The 23,375-nt window shown below is 34.9% G+C and overlaps 1 protein-coding gene across 6 annotated transcripts; it reads right to left on the bottom strand.

Annotated features, from left to right (window-relative positions):
- Nucleotides 1–855: 855 nt before the first annotated feature.
- Nucleotides 856–7,863, bottom strand: LOC104895380 (uncharacterized). Of its 6 annotated transcripts, XM_048643813.2 has the most exons (12): nt 7,720–7,863; nt 6,610–6,852; nt 5,476–5,561; nt 5,116–5,328; nt 4,761–4,982; nt 4,541–4,668; nt 3,931–4,104; nt 3,422–3,529; nt 3,038–3,334; nt 2,624–2,914; nt 2,192–2,461; nt 856–1,880 (listed from the first exon to the last, which is right to left on the bottom strand). In XM_048643813.2, the coding sequence occupies exons 2-12, from the start codon at nt 6,652–6,654 to the stop codon at nt 1,120–1,122; spliced, it is 2,595 nt and encodes an 864-aa protein (XP_048499770.1). In that variant the 5' UTR covers nt 6,655–6,852; nt 7,720–7,863; the 3' UTR covers nt 856–1,119. The 6 variants fall into 6 exon arrangements, with proteins under 6 accessions (XP_048499770.1, XP_048499778.1, XP_010680189.2 ...); XM_048643821.2 differs by lacking the exon at nt 5,476–5,561; XM_010681887.4 differs by lacking the exon at nt 6,610–6,852 and having other exon boundaries at nt 7,720–7,828.
- Nucleotides 7,864–23,375: the final 15,512 nt, after the last annotated feature.

Genomic DNA, 23,375 nt, shown 5'->3' with positions numbered 1-23,375 from the left:
TGGGTTCCTGTTCCTCCCATGGCATTCTTGTAAATAAATGATGGCATTTTTTGTACATAAATGAAGTAAGTTTTTTTTATAAAATAAAGATAAAGGAAATATAATTTTATGATGTTTTTCCAAAAATTGTAGTGTTGTATAATAAATGTCAAATGTTGCATAAAAAACTATAAAAATTGGATAACAAAAGGATAAATGTTGTAACTTGTATGAATAATTATGAATGTTGTAGAAAAAAAAAAGGCTAAAGCTTGATGAAGATATGAGCAATTTTATATTCTCTCTTGGAGGAATGAGGCAAAGCTCTTCTTTTCCTACCTTCACTCTCATACTTTGTGTATTTTTTTTTTTTTTTTTGATTGGGAAATTAAGTCAGCCCAAGGGCTAACCCTACCAACACATTGGCTGATAAAGCATGCTAAGGAAATACCCTAACATAATGCTAGGGGTAAGGATCGAACCCCTGACCTCAAGGATCAGAGGGGAGTGCTCTACCACATGAGCTAGCTCCTCATCCTTTCTCATACTTTGTGTATGTTTGATTATTATTGTCGTAATCATTATTATACCGTGCTAGCTTCTTTAACATAGTACAATAATAATTGATGTGTCAAAAGATTGTGGATGAGGAGAGGGAGTGGTGGATCTAGTTTGGGATGATAGTGGTGATCGTGATTTGGGACTGCCATATTGTAGTTGCGGATGGTTAGGGAGTGGAAAAGGATAACATATGAAATCGTTAAAAAATGAAGATTAGGATGTGAAATTCAAAAGTTTTAAGTAGTACCTTCCTTCAAAAAAAAAGTTTAAAGTAGTAACACAGACATATCAAAAAATGAGTATTACCATATAAAGTTCTTAAAACATTGCCCGCTCATCAGTCTGTTATATGATATCAAGCCAATTACATGATAGTACAATAGTTTGAAGTTTCAGATACCCACTTCAGCCTTTGCCTTTACAAAAGCAGACACACATATGATACAAAACATCTGAGTATCTGACTTCTGATAAGTTTAAGCAGAAAAACTTTATCCTGCTTGATCATCTTTAACAAAATACATACATGCACCTATTCTAGTGTGTATAATTACCTATATGGAAAATGGAGTTTCTAAATCAGTCAAATACTAGAGACCTACCATGGAAGCTTCCACTTATCGACTTTATCGACTGTACGGCACAATCTAAATTTTCAGTATATTCCTTCATTGACTCACATTCTTCTTCCAAGGACTTTATTTCATCTTGCAGTTTTTCCACCATGCCTCTTTTTAAACTCAATTTATCTTCCTTACACTGTATATCGTCTTTGCATTTAGCCAAGTCTATCATAAGAGTGGGGTACTGACTAAGATGAGAGGCAAGCTTCTCAAGATGATCACATCTCTTTTGGAGCCATTGGATGTCAATCCCTAAAGCATCAGCAAGTTGCAACACATTTTTCAGGCGGCTCACATGATGGTGGCGCAGGCCACTTAAACCGACTGTTTCAAGTTCCTTAACAGCTTTGCACATGTTCTCCAGTGGAACTTCAGGGTCAATTGAGCAATCCAAAGCAATATCTCCATATTTTGCAAGAATTTTTGCGAGAATGGGAGCTAAGTCTGCTTTGATGTGGTACCGACCTACTTGTTTGCCAACACAATTTGAGCTAGCTTCATGGTAATCATCAGCCATTTCAAAAACAGAAGCCGGTGTTGTCATTTCACTTGCCTTTCTGTAGTTTTTAGACCCACTTATAGAAGTTTCTTCAGCATTGAGCTTCAGTGCTGTAGTAGAAGCAGTGGAAGGACAGATAGATGCTCCAGATTGTTCTTCTTCGAGATCAATAATGGGAGTCATACATGAGTCCTTCTCTAGATGTGTCTCTGGATGATCTGCCATAAGAGGAAAGTGTATTAGATAACCCCAAAGCAAAGGCCAACAAGAAAAAATGGAGAAAAAAAAGAAAAACACCCAACAGAGGAACAAGAGGGAATTTTAAAGGTTTCGAACGGTTAGGGACTTAGGGTACGTCTCTTCACCTTAAAAAAGATTAGAGTCGGTTCTATAAGTTCAGGTAAGTGCTAATAAGTTGAGATAAGTGCCAATAAGTTCAGATAATTTCAGCAAAATTTAGGTAAAGAGAACTTGATCAAAGTTGAAGTAGACTGAGAAAATAAAGATAACTGATTTATTTGGGACATACCATCATTAGTGGAGGCTTTGTTCACATCCAAAACTTTTTCGGACATTGAATTTTGATGACACACAGGTTCACCATCAGAACAACGATCGGTTTCTGCATTTATTAGTGGGTTGGGCTCGTGGACCTCCGAATCCTCTTCATAACCAAACAAAGGGATTAGAGAGGTGTGATTCTCAGGATCAGCAGCTGGAGAGACAATGGTGTCTTGCGGATGTAGGTTTGCCGATTCCAAAATTTGATTGGGAAGGAACACAGCAAGTGGCATCAGACCTGAAAGTATACAAGATATTTCAAGGGTAGGCCTATATTCCCAAGTAGTTTAATAGGAAGTAAATGATGAAGGAAAAATACTGTGCAAAATGAATCATATTAATGAAAAAGACAGTCAGCTCAAGTTCAGCAAAGCCAGAAGGTTCATCAGGCTTTTCCTACCGTCTTCCAAGTTTGATTGCTCTGCCTCCATTTCCCTTTCAATGAGGCGGTCTTCAACATCTTTTCTGCACTCGCTAACTAAATTCAGGAGTGCAGGAGACAAATCAAAATCCTGATTGCAAAAGATTACTTGTCTGACTGGCTTATCTGGAATGGTCTCCTCTACGGCGTCCTCTGCATTAAGAAGGTTTGCAGGACTAGAAGAGCAGGAAACATCACGCATACTCAAGGCTGCATTTTCTGATATCACTTTTGCAGATGCAACCAAAGGAGAAGCAGTTCCTCCAGGATCTTCACCATTAATACCCAAAAAAAAATCTTACTTCAATAAAGCAGAGCATATGATTGAAAAATTTAAGAGAACCTGCGTTGCTACAGAAGCATGTTGAGTCTCACAAATACTAGAAACGTTACCTTGATCATTTGAAATATCATTTACTTCAAAAGCTTTCTTGTCAGAGTTGTCGTCAGAGGAATCAATAATATCGTTCAACAGACGAGCTATGTTTTGTTCACCTAAAATAATGGCAGGAACTTCATCAACAGTAGAAGTTTTGGATGTCTGTATCTCTGCTGGAACTTGAGTTAGACATTCTTCTCGATGAATGGCTTCTACAGTCATGCAGGTTTCAGCTTTGCTTGGTTTGTCAAATGTCTGATGTAGCAAAACAGTTTCCTGATTATTGGTTGGTAGAGCAGTCTTTTCTTTACCTGTGTCACAAAATTATAAGCCAGAACGGCATAAACTGGCACTGGCTAGTAGAGGAGACCAGATTAAAACATTTTGCAAAGGTCTACCTCTTTTACTCCTAGCTCTTTTGCATCCAGGCCTTAATGCTGGAATGTGGGGGAACCCTAGAAGAGATGATGTATTTGCTGTCACTTTCCGCGGCTTGGATTTAGGACCTGTTGTAACCCAAATTCACTTGTTTCTTTTGATTAAAGAGATAAACCAAAACTGAGAAACAATTTAATACTCAACATATTGGTCAAACAGTGCCAAAAACATTTGCGTATTGTTCCGTTCAAAATGCAATAGCTTTTCAGCTGAATCATTAGTAAGAAAGAATATTTTGCACATTTATCAACATTTCATATCTAAGAAACATGAAACTGAGACAAAAGCATAAAATTACTTCACAATTGAAAACTCTTAAAGTCATTTCTCATATTTCTCATTCCAGAATTCTTTCATATGCAATTTATATTAGCTCAGTCTAAGTCATGGCCTTGAAGTTGTAGGAGGATATAAATTGTAAGATAGCAATCTAAAATTATTTAACACCCGAATTCACCAACATATATACCACTTTGAATAATTGAAGGGATTCGAGAACTGATGCTTGGCTTTTTTGGGCAGCTCACTGCTCTTGAACCTCTTCCAATACTTCTATCTGCACTTGGCTTGTAGCGTTTGGATGGATTTTCTCTGCATTCTTTTTCCTCGAATGTTCCCCATAGATAATACCTTCCTTTAATTGCTGTAACAAATTAACTATTAATGTCAATGAAAGTAAAGGATGCGATCCAATAATCCTGATGTTTGGATTCATCACACGAAAGAGATATTATCAATCTAATTGTCTTATTAAGCCATGAAAGTGAATACACAAGACATTAATGGCCCTTTTGATGGGCAGCAATAAATGGTGATAATGGTAATGAATTTGTTGGCAAATTTAGTCTCATTCCAATATCCATGGTAATGCTTGTGTGTCCTCTAAATATCACTTCTCCATTACCACTTTAGAGGTGGTATTGGGCAGTAAAAGGAAATCTGTACAGAAAAATACATGGTCATTGGCTTGAGACTTCCATTAGAAATAAATCTACTATAAACCTATTACCATTACCTATACTCATTATTGCCTACCAAACGGGCCGTAAGGCAGTTTGTGAAACGAAAATTGTGAGTACTTTGTTTCTCTAGAGCCGCTATATCAAGGGAAGTAAAAATCATCAACTCTAAGTTTCCCATCTTGGCTGTCATGGCTAGGTCATTTGATACCATGTACTCCACAAGGTTGTTGTAATCTGTCTCACTCCTGTCACAAACAAGAAAAGAGATTCATAGTTTCCTTTCTTTCATAAGTCCAAATTAACGACAATACCAAAATCAATTCTTGTAAAGAGTAACCTCGAAAATTCAGGAAAGATGTAAAGCCCAATATTGCACTCAATAGCCCCTAATTCATCAAAATTCTTAGGCCACATGCTTCTCCTTTCCTTCATGTAGAAATAAAGTGAGGGTTGCATTGATCGTACAATTTTGATGACATTTGGATATGAAGTCTTTGGTATAAAGGCTTCCATCCCTTTTAAACATCCACAGAAACTCCCAATGGTATTCAAAGTTCCCCTGTAAAGAAGCAAACAAAGTATTATATGTGATCAGTAAAAACCAAGAAAGACATGGAAAGAAAAAAATATATAAATTTGAAGATGAAGAACAATTTCGGAAATAGAGCTATAAGAAACGTTAAACATCACACCTCCATATTGGACCAACCACTGGGATGGCACTACCTGAAGGTAGCGAAATATTTGAAGCTCTCGAGTGACCAGAACTAGAAATTTTGGCCGTTTCATCTGATTTATACCCATATGATATCATTTTTCTCAGTAGCTCACCTATTGATTTGCATGAATCACATGTCCAACTGAAATCTTCACAAATATCCTCAAATGATAGGCCTAGACAATATCTGAAAAGGAAATACATAAACTAATTCATACTGTCATGATTGCTGAGAAAACAATAGACAGGTAGCTCAGGTTTTCCCACCAAATAGGATACACTGCACATTCATTTAATAAGAGATACTTCCATATGTGATGATATTCCAACTTACATGTGCTCAACTGTGTTCCAACATTCAGTACAATAAATCAGAGAACTAGAAAAGCCTTCGACTCCACATGTTTGACATATTTTCTCCTATAGGCAAAAGAAACACCATTACTAATCATTTCCATGAAAGAGTTGTTTGGTCAAAACATGTGTGCAAGTAAAACATTAGGGAGCTTGCAAATGTAAACATTATCAGCTAGGACGATTTCGCCTTCTGCGCAATCCTAGGTGTTCAAAATATTTACAGTAAATTAAGTACCTTTTCGGGGATTACTATTGCTACTTCTAGTGTAAATTTGAGCTATATGATTACTAAGACTAAGAGCATGTTTGGTTCAACATTTTGGGGTTTTAAGAAACGGAATCAAATACCTATTCCCTTTTTTTTTGTTCCAACCCCTCCTCAATCAATTACCATTACTTGGAAGTAATGGACTCCCTTAGTTTGTTACCTTCCCTTCTCCCTTAAGTAACCATTCCCTTTCCATTTCAAAGCCCGAACGAAACACCCCACAAAGATAACAAGTTATGTTACCATTTCACTCCTCTATTTAATTTCATTCACTTTTTATTTATGACTTGAACCAAACATGCTCTGACTCTGAGTATGAAAACATGTCTGATCATTTCATAACTGGATAATTGGGCAAGTAGTTTGTGCAACAAGTGATAAAGGCATTCCTTCTAAATTGTCAGTCCACCCATTAGAAAGAACTGTGCACAAGAATTGGTTACCATAACTCATATTCCTGATGTCGTATGTAGCAGACGCAAAAGACTTATAAACAAACCACTTTTGTTTATAATTGGAAACACTAGAAAAATAAATAATCTATTAAGACTCATTCACTCATTCTTCAGAATACCTCACTTGCAATAGATTTATATATATGTAGAGAACTTGGTAGTGTAATTAAATGATCATGATTCTGAACTTCTCTCCATATTACTTAAAGCCAAGCATTGGAAGCATCATGAGATTTTAACCACACGCAATGTCTTGAGCCGTACTATGCCGTGTACGGTGTACATGTGAATTGTACACTGGAAAATCCTGAGATGGATAACCAACTTAAAAGCTTGAGATGATACTCCCCTGATCCCATTGCCATTTGGTTTTAGGATGGAACCTCACCTTGGCTTGTAAATAGTTCAAACTCTTCTCATTTTGTGGGAACATCAAGCCAACTTTCACTTTCTTTCAAGATTTGGGATAATTTTATCTTTTGATCGGAAACTGGGATAATGGAAGCTAGTGATGGTAATTGCTTGCTCCCTTTCTTCTTTCCTTCTTACAAATAAATTACACATTTCCAGAGGAAGTGGGTGCTCATCATTTTAAAACACCATGCTATCTCTTAGTCTTTACTTCACCTTCCTAGAAACAAAACAGATTCATTCATAGAACAAATTAAAGTCCTGCATTTCTAAGTGCAAAGCTATAGTACAATATAGGCTTGCATCCAAATTTTATGAGTAATTCGGGTGATCAATGTTATACTATTAAGTAGACTGGGGTACATTCATTGCAAGAAGATTCCATTTTTGCAGTTACTCAAGCAGTAAACTAATAATTTGACGTTCTAAACAATTCCTGTTAAACCAATTAGCTCATTTTAGCAATTTAAGAGCAATTAGAAACACTAATCTGGTTTTAGACTCATAGGTTGGACGGAAAACATCTTCAATGGAAAATCAACACTTTGTAGTTTCTACTACAACAGACAATTGTAGATTAGTTTTCCCTCATTTGATTTCTTGTAAGAAGAAGTTAAACGAAAATACTTTACCAACCAAATAAAGAAATATGGGAAATCTACTTTCAGTCTTAACATAGTTCTTATCAGACCAAATTGATGGAGCAAATAGTTCTTAGAGAAATAATGTATTACTAGTTTACCACTTATTTAAGGATCAATTGTATAACTGAAAGCTCCAAAGCTATAAGATAAAATTATACACTATATAAAGAAAAAAAAAACACCCCAATTCATGCAAAGTTAAATAGACAATAAACTCAAGAAAACGCTCACGTTTTGTGAGGATAAGACATACTATATATAGTAAAAAGAAAAAAGAACAGTAGATTATAGACATATAGTAGAAATGTAGGATTAATCCAGCATAAGATGTATCAAATTAACAGAGGATATGATCATAAAATAAGATGATCAAAAGAAGTGTTCTTTCTAAATTCTAAAAATAGAAAGTACTGGTTATTCCAAAATAAACAAAAAAAACTCACCATGTCTTGGTCCTTTCTGTGTTTTTTACCTCACAGGCAAAGTCACAGCTCATGAATTTGTGCAGGAAGAAGGGTGGAAATGCCAGAATTCTGCCGAAGCGGGCGGGAATTAGTAAATAAATAGCTAATGTGAACCAAATGGGTGTAGGGGTATGCCCTATTTAGCAGATAGAGTTTAGAGTTTAACGGTTAGAGTTTATAGTTTACCTCTCTATTTAACAGATTTGACTAACTTTTTACATAAATATATTTGGTAAAATTTAGTTGATTGCTAAAAGCTGATTACTCTTTATTTGTATAAAATGACGTTTGTTGTGCATGTACATGTTATGTTTTATGCACATGTTATGTTTTGATGATGAAAATTAATATAATATGTTATAGCATGAAAGTATGTAACAGTGACAACAGATGCATGAAGAAGAAAGAAATTGATAAACGAAGACTTTGAAGAAAAGAAGAATCAAGAATGAAGTTCGAGTTTATAATTTCTTAGAATAGTAATTTTAGATTCAAATGTAATATGCTTAGTAATATGCAATGTGCTCAATATAGAAATATAAAGTTAATATAATTATTATCTTCTTTGAGTTAAGAAAGTAAATAATTATATTAAAATTATATTTCTATATAAAAAGGAAATAAGTTTTCTAAATCAGAAATCAAAAGGGATTAGGAAAATAAGTTTTTGATAAAACCGAGTTAAGAAAAAGATTTTAATAAAAATAAGTTTTTGATAAAAACCGGATTTTAATAAAACAAGTTTTTGAAAAAGATTTTGATAAAAATCAGTTTTTATAAAAACGTGTTTTCAAAGAAAAGATTTTTTATAAAAACAGAATTTTATAAAAACGAGTTTTAAGGAAAAAGATTTTACAAAAAATCACGTTTCCTTAAAACGGTTGTTAAAAAGATTTTTTTAAAAACCAGATTTTCCAAAACGTGTTTGTAAAGAGTTTCATAAAATCAGATTTGTTTTGGAAAATATCTTTTGAGTTGAATAGAAAATCTGTTATGGAAAACATATCTTTTTAAGAATAAAGATAAAGAGGAAAAAGATAAAGATTGATTTTCTAAAAGAGAATTAAATCCCTTGAATTAAGGAAATTGGAAGATATCCTTGGAAGGATATTCGTCCAGTCCATACTCTATAAAAGGGATTCATAATTCACTTTTAGATCTCAAGTTTTCAGAGAGAAAATCGAGTCTAAGTAAAAAGCTGAAAACTATTTCCTTGGCACTGAGCTAGCACTGAGCTGTTAAGTTTAAGTTACTATTTCATAATTGTAATTGTCCTCTATTTGCTTGACTAAGAAGCACATTTGAGGATCGTTCTTTCTTGTAACTTTTACATTATTAAGAGTGCCAACACTTAGAGTTAAGTGTTGGGGGAGTCATTACTAGGGTTAGTAGTGAGGGGAATCTATTGTATCAAGAGTTTGATATTATAGGATTCAAAGAAATAAAAGAGTTTTGTTTCTTGTGGACGTAGATCTCAGAGGTGAGATTGAACCACGTTATATCTTGTGTCAAATCTAATATCTTTTAAGTTTATTATTCGCAAAACACAAAATAGCAATTTTCGAGTGTTCAGCTCAGAGCCTGGCACTGAGCTGTGAAAGGATTTTTGCGAAAATCGATTAGATTTCGTCACTCAATTCAACCCCCCTTCTTGAGTGTTCCCTTGGTTCAACAAGTGGTATCAGAGCAGGCTATTCTCGTAAGACTCACATCTAGAGAATAGAAATCATGAACACACAAGACGACTTTCGCGACAAGTATTCCAAGTGTCCAATTTTCAACGGGAAAGATTATGGATGGTGGAAGACCAGGATGAGGATATACATTCAAGGTTCTGACTTTCAATGCTGGAGAATCATCAAGACTGGACCTCTTCCTATCCAAAACAAAGACGATAAAGGTAACCTGTTCGACAAAAAGGAAGAGGAGTACAATTCTGTTGACTACGGAAAGGCAGAAAAGAATTTCAAAGCTATGAGTATTCTCCAATCTGGAATTGGACCTGATGAATATTCAAGAATCTCTGCGTGCACCACTGCTAAGGAAATTTGGGACACATTGGAATTGGCACATGAAGGTACAAACGAGGTAAAACAGTCTAGGATAGATTTACTAGTCCAACAATATGAACTGTTCACAATGACTAAGGATGAATCTATTAAAGATATGTTTACCAGATTTACACTAATAACTAATGAACTAAGATCTTTAGGAAAAATCTATTCTTCTGAAGATTTAGTTAGAAAAGTGTTAAGAAGTTTGACTAATAAATGGCTTCCTAAAATAACTGCTATTCAAGAGGCTAAGGATTTATCAAAACTCTCACTAGAACAACTCATTGGTTCCTTAATGACTCACGAACTTGTTTTAGACTCTAAATCAAGTGAACCAAAGAATAAAGGGTTGGCCTTAAAAACTGAAGTAGAAACGGACAATAGTGAAAGTGATGAAGAAGTAGCGTCTCTAACTAGAAAGTTTCAAAATTTCTTAAAAGAGAACAGGAGCAACAACTTCAGAGAAGGGAAACTTCAAAGGTAAAGGCACTACTTCTAACCCTAAGAAAAGTGCTACTAACTCTGGTTGTTTCAAGTGTGGTGAGTATGATCACAGGATTAAAGAATGCCCTCTGTGGGATGAAGAAAAGCCTAGAGAAAAACGAGAGCAGTCTAAGAAGGAGTACAAGAAAGCCATGATCGCAGCAGTCTGGGGAGACTCGGATTCTGACGAAGATCAGTGCCACGCTCAGAGCCACGAAGCAAAATATGTCTGAATGCTGTACAGACCACTCTGAAGACGGCACTGAGCCATGACGACTCACATCTATGCTTGATGGCTAAAAGTTCGAACCCTCTTGAAGAGGAAGAAGACAGTGAGGTAAGTCTAACTTCTTTAAAACCTTCAATTCATCTTCTTTCCAAAAGTAAGCTTGTCATATTGCTTGAAAACGTAATTGATGATTGTCAAAACATGAATGATAATTTTGATAACATGAAAAAGGAAATAAAAAATTTGACCAGGCTAAAAATTGGATTAGAAACAGAATATAAGGAATTGCTGAAAGAAAACAAAACTCTAATAAAAAGGATTGACGAGAAAGACTTAGAGATAAACACACTAAAACAAGAAAAGACTTTAGTTGATAATCTCGTAAACAACTCAGTGCCAGTCACTGAGTTCAAGCTGAAAAGTCTAGTCTTGAGGAACAAATTGAAAATTTAAATCACGAGTTGAATGAACTTAAAAATCAAGACAACAATCTGAAATTGTCCACTCAGCTACCTAGTGATGAGAAAATAAAGAAGAACTGGAAAGGTTAAAAAGGACTTAGAGATTCCCGAAAAAGAAGTAGTGATTTGAACACCTCAGTTGAATATTTAGAATCACAACTTTCTATTGCTCGAAAGATGCACGAAAAATGGACCAATGGGAAGAATGCTCTAAATTACCTAACTTGCACCACAAACAACATGAAAAAACAGGATTAGGATATTCTGACCAGCGACTCAGTGCCAGGCTCAGTGCCAGACCTTCGAAAGAGACTTTCGAAAAAGAAAATATGTTGGCCTTCCTGAATATCTTATTTGCAACTTTTGTGGAAATAATGGACACCTAATTGAGGACTGTAACAAAAAGAAAAATCGAATTGCAAAGAACATTAAACATGTCACTCAAATATGGGTTAGGAAAGACATACTAGATGCTCAACGTAAGAAAAAGGGACCAAAAATATGGGTTCCTAAAACAAACAAGTAATCATGTAGGAAAAGGAAGCCCTTGAATTTATTTGTACTGAAGACCAAATAGCTGATATTTTCACTAAACCACTTGCTCGTGAAAGATTTGAAAAACTTAGATTAGCTTTGGGATTGATTTCTGGTACTTAGTTGATTTATGTGCTTATTTGACCCCTTTACATGCTTAAGAGTTCGAAAGATTCTATCTACACTAAGTCAGATTTTTGATTTAATCCAAGACTCCTGAAAAGGCTATTGATGCTGTCCTGATAACTGACACTTAAGTTGCTCTAGAAAAATTCTATGAAAAACTCCAAAAGTATCATGTTTTCTAAAATATTCATTGATGTTGCTTTGATAAAACTAAAATATTTTCAAAATTTGTTTTTCAAAATTTTTTTTCGAAAATTATGCAAGGCATTAGAACTAGAAGGGCTTAGTGGACTCCAACCTAAAAACACCTTCCCATCATTTCAAAATAACTGGTCCCCCTCCCTCTCATCAAACCCTAAAAATCTCCACATTCTCTCTCCTTCCTCACCTCCAAACCCTAACCATGGGAAGGAAGACTACCAGGCGGTTCCCCAAGAAACCCACCGCCGCTGCCACTTCTTCTCCAAATCCACCGTTATCACCGCACCGCCTCTCCCAAAATCACCGACCAAAACCCCACCTCTCAAAAAAAAAAAAAAATAAACCTCCGGCTCAGAAAACTATCGAACTACAAAAACCTCCGGTCAAGAAAAATCCGGCCCAGAAAAAAAACCGAGAAAACTCCACCTGAAAAGAATCCGGCCCCGAAATTAAAAAAAAAAAAAAACCCGTTCCAAAACCCGGCACAAGATCGGCTCAAGAAAAACCGTCCGCGACTTCTCCTTGCCGACCTACGCGATCTCCGACCACTTCCGCTGCTACACCTCCTGACGCCTCTCACTCTCGCAAACGGAAAGGGGTGAGTTCCGGTCAGCTTATCTCCTCTAAACAACTAGGCGTTTCGGAATATGAAAGTTCTCCAAGGGTTCTATATGGTCGGATCTTTCCCACACAGTGGTTAGGTAATTCTGTCGTGAAGTTTCTTTTAGAATCTCAGCCAAACACAAAATCCTTCGAAACTTGATTACTAAATCTATTCTTCCCAGGATTGAAAATAGAGGAGAGTGCCTAATAATGGATCAGGTACTTATATGGTTGTTAACTAACGAGATACCGATTAGCCTTCCACATCTTATATTTCACCATATGAAAAACTTGTCCATCACCCCTCTTTATTATCTGTATGGACTGTGGCTCACCAAGATATTTCATGTTGTTAATGATTATGTAATGAGTGATAATATATTGAGTCGTATGGATTTATGTGTTATGGGTGATGAGTTACTAAAAAAGGACTGTTTGGGGTTCACGCCAAGGGAGGTGTATGTGGGATGCTTAAAGATGGTGGAAGAAGTGTGTGACATGAAGAAACAGATGCACAACGACATCGCCAACCTATGTCTAAACCATAAACACTTTTCCTTTTATCCTAGTCCTACTATGTACTTTTGTCTATGCCTTGTAGTTTTTGGAAAAACATGTCGTTTTTGTTAAACTGTTTTGATGCTTTTTGGATGTTCTTTTGGATTATTTTGGAGATTGTGAATTGGTGTTGGTTGTAGCACCAGCATCACTAGCTTAATTAGTTGAGCTATTGGATTATTTTAAACTCTTCTGATTGTGTGAATGATTTTTTTGTCTTTATGTACTTTTTGAGAATGACAAAAGGGGGAAAAGAAGGTATATAATATTGACTTTGTGTCTTGATGATATCCTAGGTTGAGCTAATGTGAATTGAATATAAATGAGCATGTGGGACAAAAGTGAATAATTGAATGCTATTAATCTGATGTACGGATAGATTCTATAAAGGGTGAATAATCCATGCATTGTTTGAGGGGGAACAAAAGTCAATATGCATATTTTAAGGGGGAACAAATGTTTATTCAACAATATTATATTCATAGTTTGTCATCATCAAAAAGGGGGAATTTGTTGTGCATGTACATGTTATGTTTTATGCACATGTTATGTTTTGATGATGAAAATTAATATAATATGTTATAGCATGAAAGTATGTAACAGTGACAACAGATGCATGAAGAAGAAAGAAATTGATAAACGAAGACTTTGAAGAAAAGAAGAATCAAGAATGAAGTTCGAGTTTATAATTTCTTAGAATAGTAATTTTAGATTCAAATGTAATATGCTTAGTAATATGCAATGTGCTCAATATAGAAATATAAAGTTAATATAATTATTATCTTCTTTGAGTTAAGAAAGTAAATAATTATATTAAAATTATATTTCTATATAAAAAGGAAATAAGTTTTCTAAATCAGAAATCAAAAGGGATTAGGAAAATAAGTTTTTGATAAAACCGAGTTAAGAAAAAGATTTTAATAAAAATAAGTTTTTGATAAAAACCGGATTTTAATAAAACAAGTTTTTGAAAAAGATTTTGATAAAAATCAGTTTTTTATAAAAACGTGTTTTCAAAGAAAAGATTTTTTATAAAAACAGAATTTTATAAAAACGAGTTTTAAGGAAAAAGATTTTACAAAAATCACGTTTCCTTAAAACGGTGTTAAAAAGATTTTTTTTAAAAACCAGATTTTCCAAAACGTGTTTGTAAAGAGTTTCATAAAATCAGATTTGGTTTTGGAAAATATCTTTTGAGTTGAATAGAAAATCTGTTATGGAAAACATATCTTTTTAAGAATAAAGATAAAGAGGAAAAAGATAAAGATTGATTTTCTAAAAGAGAATTAAATCCCTTGAATTAAGGAAATTGGAAGATATCCTTGGAAGGATATTCGTCCAGTCCATACTCTATAAAAGGGATTCATAATTCACTTTTAGATCTCAAGTTTTCAGAGAGCAAAATCGAGTCTAAGTAAAAAGCTGAAAACTATTTCCTTGGCACTGAGCGTAGCACTGAGCTGTTAAGTTTAAGTTACTATTTCATAATTGTAATTGTCCTCTATTTGCTTGACTAAGAAGCACATTATTGAGGATCGTTCTTTCTTGTAACTTTTACATTATTAAGAGTGCCAACACTTAGAGTTAAGTGTTGGGGGAGTCATTACTAGGGTTAGTAGTGAGGGGAATCTTATTGTATCAAGAGTTTGATATTATAGGATTCAAAGAAATAAAAGAGTTTTGTTTCTTGTGGACGTAGATCTCAGAGGTGAGATTGAACCACGTTATATCTTGTGTCAAATCTAATATCTTTTAAGTTTATTATTCGCAAAATCACAAAATAGCAATTTTCGAGTGTTCAGCTCAGAGCCTGGCACTGAGCTGTGAAAGGATTTTTGCGAAAATCGATTAGATTTCGTCACTCAATTCAACCCCCCTTTCTTGAGTGTTCCCTTGGGTTCCAACAACGTTTATCGTCATACTAACTTATATAGGTTAGTATTATAATTATGGGCAAAAAAGTCGTTCACATATTCTCACCTAATCCTCTAAAGAAAAACCTCTAAAGAGGAGTTTTTTCATTCTGATTATTTTCATCCTAAAACTCTTTTTACCAAATACCCCCATAGAGTTTTTGAGTAGTCAAATTCCAAACTCTCTTTTTACCCTAAAACTCTAATAGCCAAATACCCTCTTACTTTTTGAGTATACAATTCAAAATTCTAAATTGTTTATAATTATTATGACACAAAAATTTAATGGCTTGAAATGATTTTAAATCTGTGATTACGGGTCCAGATCTTTAGGATACATGAGACAAATCTTTCTTTGGTTGATAAGACAAGATAAACTCTTGATGGCTAAAATTAGATGATCAAATAAAACCACTAATATAATGACAATGGTTCTCCTCTCAAGTGAGGTTACTGAACATTAGTTATCTAGCCATTTTTTATATGGAGTTCTTATTTGTACTTCTTAGGTTTATAATTGCAACGTTTCAATATCGCATGGAGATTAAGTTTTGGTAACTCATTATTGGAGTCTACGAGTACTCTGAGTCTCCAACGAGTATCAAAAATAATGTCCTAAAATGGGCTAGTAGAAAGAAAACGTGGGGAAATGAGAAAACGTGAGAACACGTGTGGCACGTGAAAAACAAATCAAAAATCTAACATAATCCTACTCAACTATGCAAAAGGGAGGAAGAGTACTTGTAATGGGACAGAGAGACAAAAAATTATTGTGCCATTTCTCTGTAAACAATTCGATGTATAGTCTTTTATGCATCAAAAGCTCCCTCTTTTAACCAGATGAAAATTACAACAATGAAATGGCAAACAAAACTTCTCTTCTCCAAGCTTAACTTGCTTTTCTTTCTTTTCCCTCACCTAGTTTCCTACATTTTCTTAGTCGCCAAGCTACCAATTTTTTTACCAGCCCCCAACTTCACGACTTACATCCTAATCTCAACCAATATAAACATCATTTGCAAATTACTTTAACGAACCCAAACCTACCTATATCATGAACCCTCATCTAACCACCCACACAAATAATTGACTTTTTCATCACCCAAAATCTTTATGGGATAATTGATGTACATTAAATTATTTTTAAAGTACCAGAGTGTTTCTGCCTAGAAACTGTCAAAGATAAGTGTAGTGTTGAGAGTCTTGAAACCCCGAGAAGGTCTGAGGACTTGAGGAAGAGGTCTCCGATAATCCTGTAAAACACAATGAAAATCTGGCCCGAGGGTGTTCCCAAGAAACCCCTCCGACGCTCAAGTCAGATGAGATTTAGGTAGAGAGAGATGCTCTGGTTTTTTTTAGGTGCGAATCCAATACCTTTGTCTGATGAGACAACCCCTATTTATAGAGGATGAGACATGTGATGAATGAGGGCATTTTAGTCAGCTCAAGTTGGTGGAGGATTATGTTCCCTAGAGATAGGGGTATCTTAGTAACTTCGTCATAGATGGGTCATTCCAGGAGATGGGCCCAAACACAGAGTATTACAAAGTGTGTATTAGTGGTGTCAGAAACATATCTAACTGTTGGATTAACTTGACACTGACCTGATTTGAACCTGGTTCGACCTGTGAGGGTCATTCTCCATACCTGACCGAAATCCTGACATGGGATTACTCAGATCTGACCGATACCCCGACAAGATTATATTCTGACATGATCACACAGACCTGCATTCAAACCCAGACATGATCGTAACCTAATGAGATATTAACTCAAAATCCAACCAGATCCCTGCAAATATCTGGTTCAACCCGATTTATTTATGATAGATCTGAATTCAACTATAATTTAGTTGAACCAAATAAAATAATATCTACCTTATTTGATCTAATTTTTCAAACCAAACCTATTTGGACGACTAAATCCCACAAAACTATTATAAGTTGGTATATTATTCTTATATGCTATATCATTCCTTTATAGCTATTTATAAGTTGTTACTACTTAGATATATATTTTTTAATAACATGATATCTTAGTATGTTGCAACGGATACATATAATAATTAAAATATTAAGAAAGAGAGGCAAGTAAAATTCTTTCACTCTTGATATATATATTAATATCTGACTTTGCAACACTCAGTCATTCCAACTCAATTCAACCACAAATAAGGGACCTAAATCTAAATAAATATTATTATTTTTACCAAATAAGTCCAAATTGATTAATAACCAATTATTGAAAAAATTACACAAATTCAAAAATTACCAAAAAAAATACATACGTTACACCGAAAAATAACAAAAAACAATTAGCGAAATTACAAAACAATCTCGAAATTAAAAAAAAAAACTTTAAGGGGGTGTTTGGTTGGGGTATTTTTGATGGAATGGAATGGAATGACATCCATTCCATTGTTTGGTTGGACATATTTAGGGTAGAGTCTCATACCAAAGGGTATCTATCTCCATCCCATCTCCCTAGAATCCCAATCTCCCCTCCTCCCCTAAGTTTATAACTCCATTCCACCCAAGTTTCAAACCCTAATTTGTATAACCCTAAGATTTTTCGCCAGATGAGAGAGAGGGTCTGAAATGGTGTGGAATGAAGGTGGTGGATTTGTGCCGGAGAAAGAAGGAGGTGCGACTGTTTTGTGCCGGAGAAGAAGAAGGTGCGAGGGGAGGGTCGTGACGAGCGTGGAAGGAGGCTATGAAGGCAATTGGTTGCTGCCTAGAGCAGGAGGGAGTCGCGAGGGTTATTGGTGGGTGCCGACGAGGATAACCGGTGGTCGGTCATTGGTGCTCTGTGATGAGAGGGGGAAGAAGGCGTGAGGGAGGGGGATGTTGTTGGTTTATGTGAGGAAGTAGACGAGTGGGGTTGCGCATACAGGTGCCAGCGATGGAGTCCGGTGAGGACGGCAGTTCGTCGGAGAAGGGAAGGTGGTGCGGTGGTCTCCTGTGCGCGTTGGTGAAGGAGAGGTTGTAGGATGGGTGGTTATGGTGGGTGGGGAGGGTTTGATTTTTTTTTTATTCATATAGCTGGTACAATTATATTAAAATAAAAATTAGATGTAGAATCCATTCCAAAAGTGAACCAAACAACAGAAATGGACATTGAATCCATTACAGGATTGAACCAAACAGTTTGAAACTGGTATGGGGTTTTGAATCCATACCACCCTGGTATGGACATCCATACCATTTCATTCCAGTTTAGTGAACCAAACAGGCCCTAAAGCTCATCAGATCTCCTTAGCATATCAGATTCTAAGAGGTACAGTGCCTCATGTGTCTTGAACTCGAACCACAAGACTTAGACTCCACAGATCTCCTTAGACCCCACAGCTTATCGAATATCCTCCTTGATCAAGATGGAAGCAACTGGGCTCCACGAACCCAACGGTACCACCACCACCTCTGCTAGCCTAGATCGTCACACAACCACCACCGCCTACCATACCCAACAACCATCGCTATCAAAAAAAATCAAAAACCCTAAACTCAAAAAAACTAAGAAAATTTCGAAAAAGAACGACATTATTCCTGTTGATTCCGACGAAAAAAATAAAATTTCAGAATTCAGATCTAAAAATCAAAACGTAGATCTAATGATTTCTCTAACTCCATATCGAATGAAGACACCAAATCTTCGCTCTATCTCTCATCAACCGGAGGTTAGCTTCGATCGATTTCTCACCTCCATCCACCCCTTAGAAATGAAGGAAAGCGCGCTTGCCAGCGATTCACAACATGTTGTTCCCGGCGAAGTTCGCGACATCGCCGACGATGTCGTTGCTTGAGAAATCTAGGGTTTCCTGGGTGAGAGTGACATGAGTGGCTGTGGTGGTGGAGCGATGCAGGGGAGGGGAGAGAGAAAGAGAACATCGATAAAGGGATGCATGTAGGATGGTGGTGGCCAAATTCTGGCGAGTGGGATGGAGGGAGGGAGCAACGAGAGAAGAGAGGAAAAGAGTGGGAGTTTTTGGTGGGAAAGATGGGTTTGAAGGAGAGAGAAGGAAGAAGGTGATAGATTAAGGACGATCTAATGGTTCAATTTGTTTTATGACTTCTATCCAACCGCTAATATTTATGATTCGTGTACTTTGTGTTGTTTTCTTATGTGCCCTTGATTGTGATGGTCTAACGGTTTAGATATTGTTTATTAGACGGTTTTGAATTTTGCCTTAAAAAAACAAATATTCCTACCAAATTATTATCCAAAGCAACTAATTAATCCTATGCTCCAAATCCTAAACCCAAAATCTCATATCCTATCATCCAATTTTCAAATAATAATTACAATTAATTACAGTAGTAATTAAACTTTTTCATAAATTATATGATAAACACTATACTAGTATTAAACTATACTATTTACTTATGATTGTTACTTATTAACAGTTAACTTATTGATTTTACTTTTTGATAAGTTATGGTTAGCTCTTTTAAGGGAGAATGATTTGGGGTTATAATTTATTGGTATAATTGTGCAACAAATGAACCCTTGCTGTAATCACTTAGGCCTCATATGAATCGTCGTTGTAAACATATGAATGTATAGTTGTCATTTGTTATAATATTATAATATATCAAGAGTCGCTAACTCGCTATACTAATTATTTATAATCAATAGAGTATTAAATTGATTTTACAATTATTTTCATACAAATTTTCTACTAAAATGATTAAACATATTGATAAAATATTTGTTTATACTTTATCATATATAGTCACAACATAATACATATATACCGCATTATGTTGGTTATGTTATTTCTATTATTATCATTGCTGCTACTATTACTATTAGTATTTATATTGTTAATGTTATCGTTAGTATCCATGATCTTATTTGTGTTACTATTGCTATTGTTAGTATTGTTACTATTACTGTTATTTTTATTTTTATTATTATTATTATTATTATTATTATTATTATTATTATCATCATCATCATCATCATCATCATCATCATCATCATCATCATCATCGCTTTATATTTATTATTATTATTATTATTATTCTCATTATCATCATAGTAATATATCTCTCCGTTTCATTTTAATTTATACACTTACATTTTTTACGTATGCCAATACAAAACTTTGAAAACATATATATTTAGTATTGTATTTGTAAAAATTATAAAAAGTACATATTAATAAAATACATGTTATGATGAATCTAACAAGATCCCACATGACTATATTTTCATCCGCGTATAAAATCACAAATGATGGTCAAAGTGAAATTTGTGAATAGTGTCAAATATCAAAGTTTAACAATTAAAATGAAACGGAGGGAGTACATTAATAGAATAATTGCTTATTGTTGCGGTTATTAAGTGGCTTATTGCGGCGGTTTAACCTATTGTTGCGATTTTTGACCACAACAATAGGCCAAGCTATTGCTGCGTTTCCTGACCAAAATTGCAGCAATATGTTACCCCTATTGTTGCGATTACTAACCAAAACCGCAGCAATAGGTATTGGTACAGGTAAAAAAAAAATTATTTTTTTTTTGCATTTTGCCATCAAATTTGAAAGACAAAAAGGTTGAAAGAAAATAAAACACTGTTGATTGAAACTAATGACAAAAAATTATTAAAAATTCAAAAACATAAAAAATACAAAAAGACAAATTGAAATATATTATTGCAATATATTGAAGGCAGATTATAAAAAAAAAATCAAAATTAATTATAGTACCAAAAAAAACAGCAAATCTGAAAAGATATTATAACAATTATCTTAAAAATCACCCAACATAAGAACAAGAATGTAACTCCAAAAAAAATATAAGAAAAAACAATCCGACTTGTGTGGACCCGGTTCATACTAAAAATAGTGTGGACCAGGTCCAGACACGTGACCCGTTATATCACTTTAACATACACAATATCATTTTAACATACACTATATCATTATAACATACACTATATTACTTTAACACACCCTATATAACCTTAACATACACTATATCACTTTTAACCTACACTATATCATTTTAACACACACTATATCACTTTAACACACACTATATCATTGTAACATACACTATATCATTGTAACATACACTATATCACTTCTTTAACATACAACATATCATTTTAACATACACTATATCACTTTAACATACACTATATTACTTTAACATACACTATATCACTGTAACATATACTATGCTCTCTCCGTCTTTTTTTATTTGCTACATTTTGCCATTTAGGGGTGTTTCAATTTATTTGCTACATTTGCAAATATTTTCATATATAGTACATAGGTCCCACACTTTATTTACAAATTTGTCATCACTCCCTTCTTGATTTTGTAAATGTTTCCATATATAATACATAGGTCCCACAGTTTACCTATTTGCTTTTTTGTTAATTCCATTTATGTCAATGGTCCCCACTCCCTCCTTGGTCTTTGTGAAAAAGTGCTTGTAGCAAATAAAAAAAGATGGAGGGAGTATCATTTTAATATACACTATATCATTTTAACATACACTATATCACTGTAACATACACTGTATCATTTTAACATACACTATATCATATCAATATACACTATCATAAACTCATGTGATATGGATCGGTTAGTGTGCACCGGGTTCATATTAGTTTTTTTAAAGAAAAAATATATACTACAACTATAATATGGTAATACCACAAAACACGAGATCTGAAAATATTATAACAAAAGTAGTAATTTCGTACGCAAATAATAACAAAAATATTATAACAACAACAATTACAAAAACAATCCGCCGGCGACTAGAACTGGAACGACAGCGAATGAACCTTTGCGAAGGCATTATCCGCCGCAGCCTGGTGGAAACTGTCGGCGGCGAGTAGAACGACAACGAATGAACCTTTGCGAAGGCATTATCCGCCGCAGCCTGTTGGAAACTGTCGACGGTGAACTAACGGTCGACGACGAGTAGAGCCGGAACGACGAACGAACGGTCGACGCCGAGTAGAGCTGAAACGACGAACGAACTGGAACGACGAATGTGGTTAAAGACAAACGACATATTCTCCGCCGTTGTGCATATTCTCCACGGGCTTCGCCGTCGCTGTTGATTTTTTGTGCGAACGGTCGACCGGCGTCGAAGGGTGGTTAAAGCATGAGAGGATGAGAGGGTTAAGTGGTGATTGAGAGGGTTAGAGGAAAAGAGAAAGAAAGAAACTGATGCGAGGGTTAGAGGCGTGAAACTAATGAAAGAGTGAGAGGAGGAGAGGGAGGATGTGTGTGAAACACTAGTTGGGTAAATGACTGAATAAGGGCGCCCCCACCATCATAATATTAATTTAAAATCATGCTGCGGTTTTTTTTAGGAATCGCAGCAATAGGTTTAAATAATATTTTTTTTATATTATTTTAATATATTGCTGTGGTTTTTGCCAGAAACCGCAACAATATATTTGGTTAAATAGTCAACTTTCTTCAAAAAAATATCCGTTAAAACCATATTGCTTCGGTTTTCGGCCGAAACCGTAGCAATATGGTTATTTTATATTTTTTCTTTTCCTTTTACGTGATATATTGCTGCGTATGGCTAAAACCGCAGCAAGAAGCAATTATTCTACTAGTGATATTTACAAACTTATATGTCAATCATAATGTTTAAAATAATAATTCATTTATATAAACCTTGAAATTAATCGTATAACTCTCGCTATTGTTGTCGTTGGTTATAATATATAATATTAGAACATATGAAGAGTCGTTCTACTCCTTTACTCATTTCAGTGGTTTTAAGCAGTTGATTAGTCGAAAGAAGAGTTGACTAAGAGAATACACTAAACATCACGGTAAACAATATAGATTTTTATTAGTTTTTTCGTTATCATCTATATATTTATCGCGCGCGCACACACACATATGTATATATCTGTCGATCGTAATACTTTTAATAATATGATTTGTTTACAAGATACATAATAAAATCAGATTGACCCGACAAGGAGTTAACCAAAGTTGAATTGACGGTCAATAGCGGATGGGTCCGATGCTTCATAATGATCGAACAAAGGTAATTAGTGATTCAACCCGAGTACACTTGATTGTACCCAAGCGTACATGAAACCTAAAAACGACCTGCACAAACTCGGTTAAAAAATGTCCATGGGCGATCATACTCGGGAATGGATCGACTTGTAAATGTGACGCTCAGACCTGTCCGACACCCGACAATCCCATGATTCAGATGTGATCGACCCAGATGAACAAAACATGACCAATTATGACCTGGGGTACCGACTGCCACAATCCTGATGACTTGTCCGGGTATGCCTGGTTCGCCGTGGACATACCCAAAACCTGTTTGAGAACCTGTTTTGACACCAATAGAGTGTGTATATTAAAAGAAGATACATGGAGTAATAATAGAAGTGTCTTAGGATATGTTCTCTTCACCTTAATCTTTTCTTAATTTTTGCACTTTTCTCTATTTTTTCTGAATTTTTCTTG

The sequence above is a fragment of the Beta vulgaris genome, chromosome 1 (genome assembly GCF_026745355.1).
Source record: "Beta vulgaris subsp. vulgaris cultivar EL10 chromosome 1, EL10.2, whole genome shotgun sequence".
Classification (NCBI taxonomy): Eukaryota; Viridiplantae; Streptophyta; class Magnoliopsida; order Caryophyllales; family Amaranthaceae; genus Beta; species Beta vulgaris.
The sequence above is the reverse complement of the archived record's forward strand: the minus strand, read 5'-3'. Positions and strand labels throughout refer to the sequence as shown.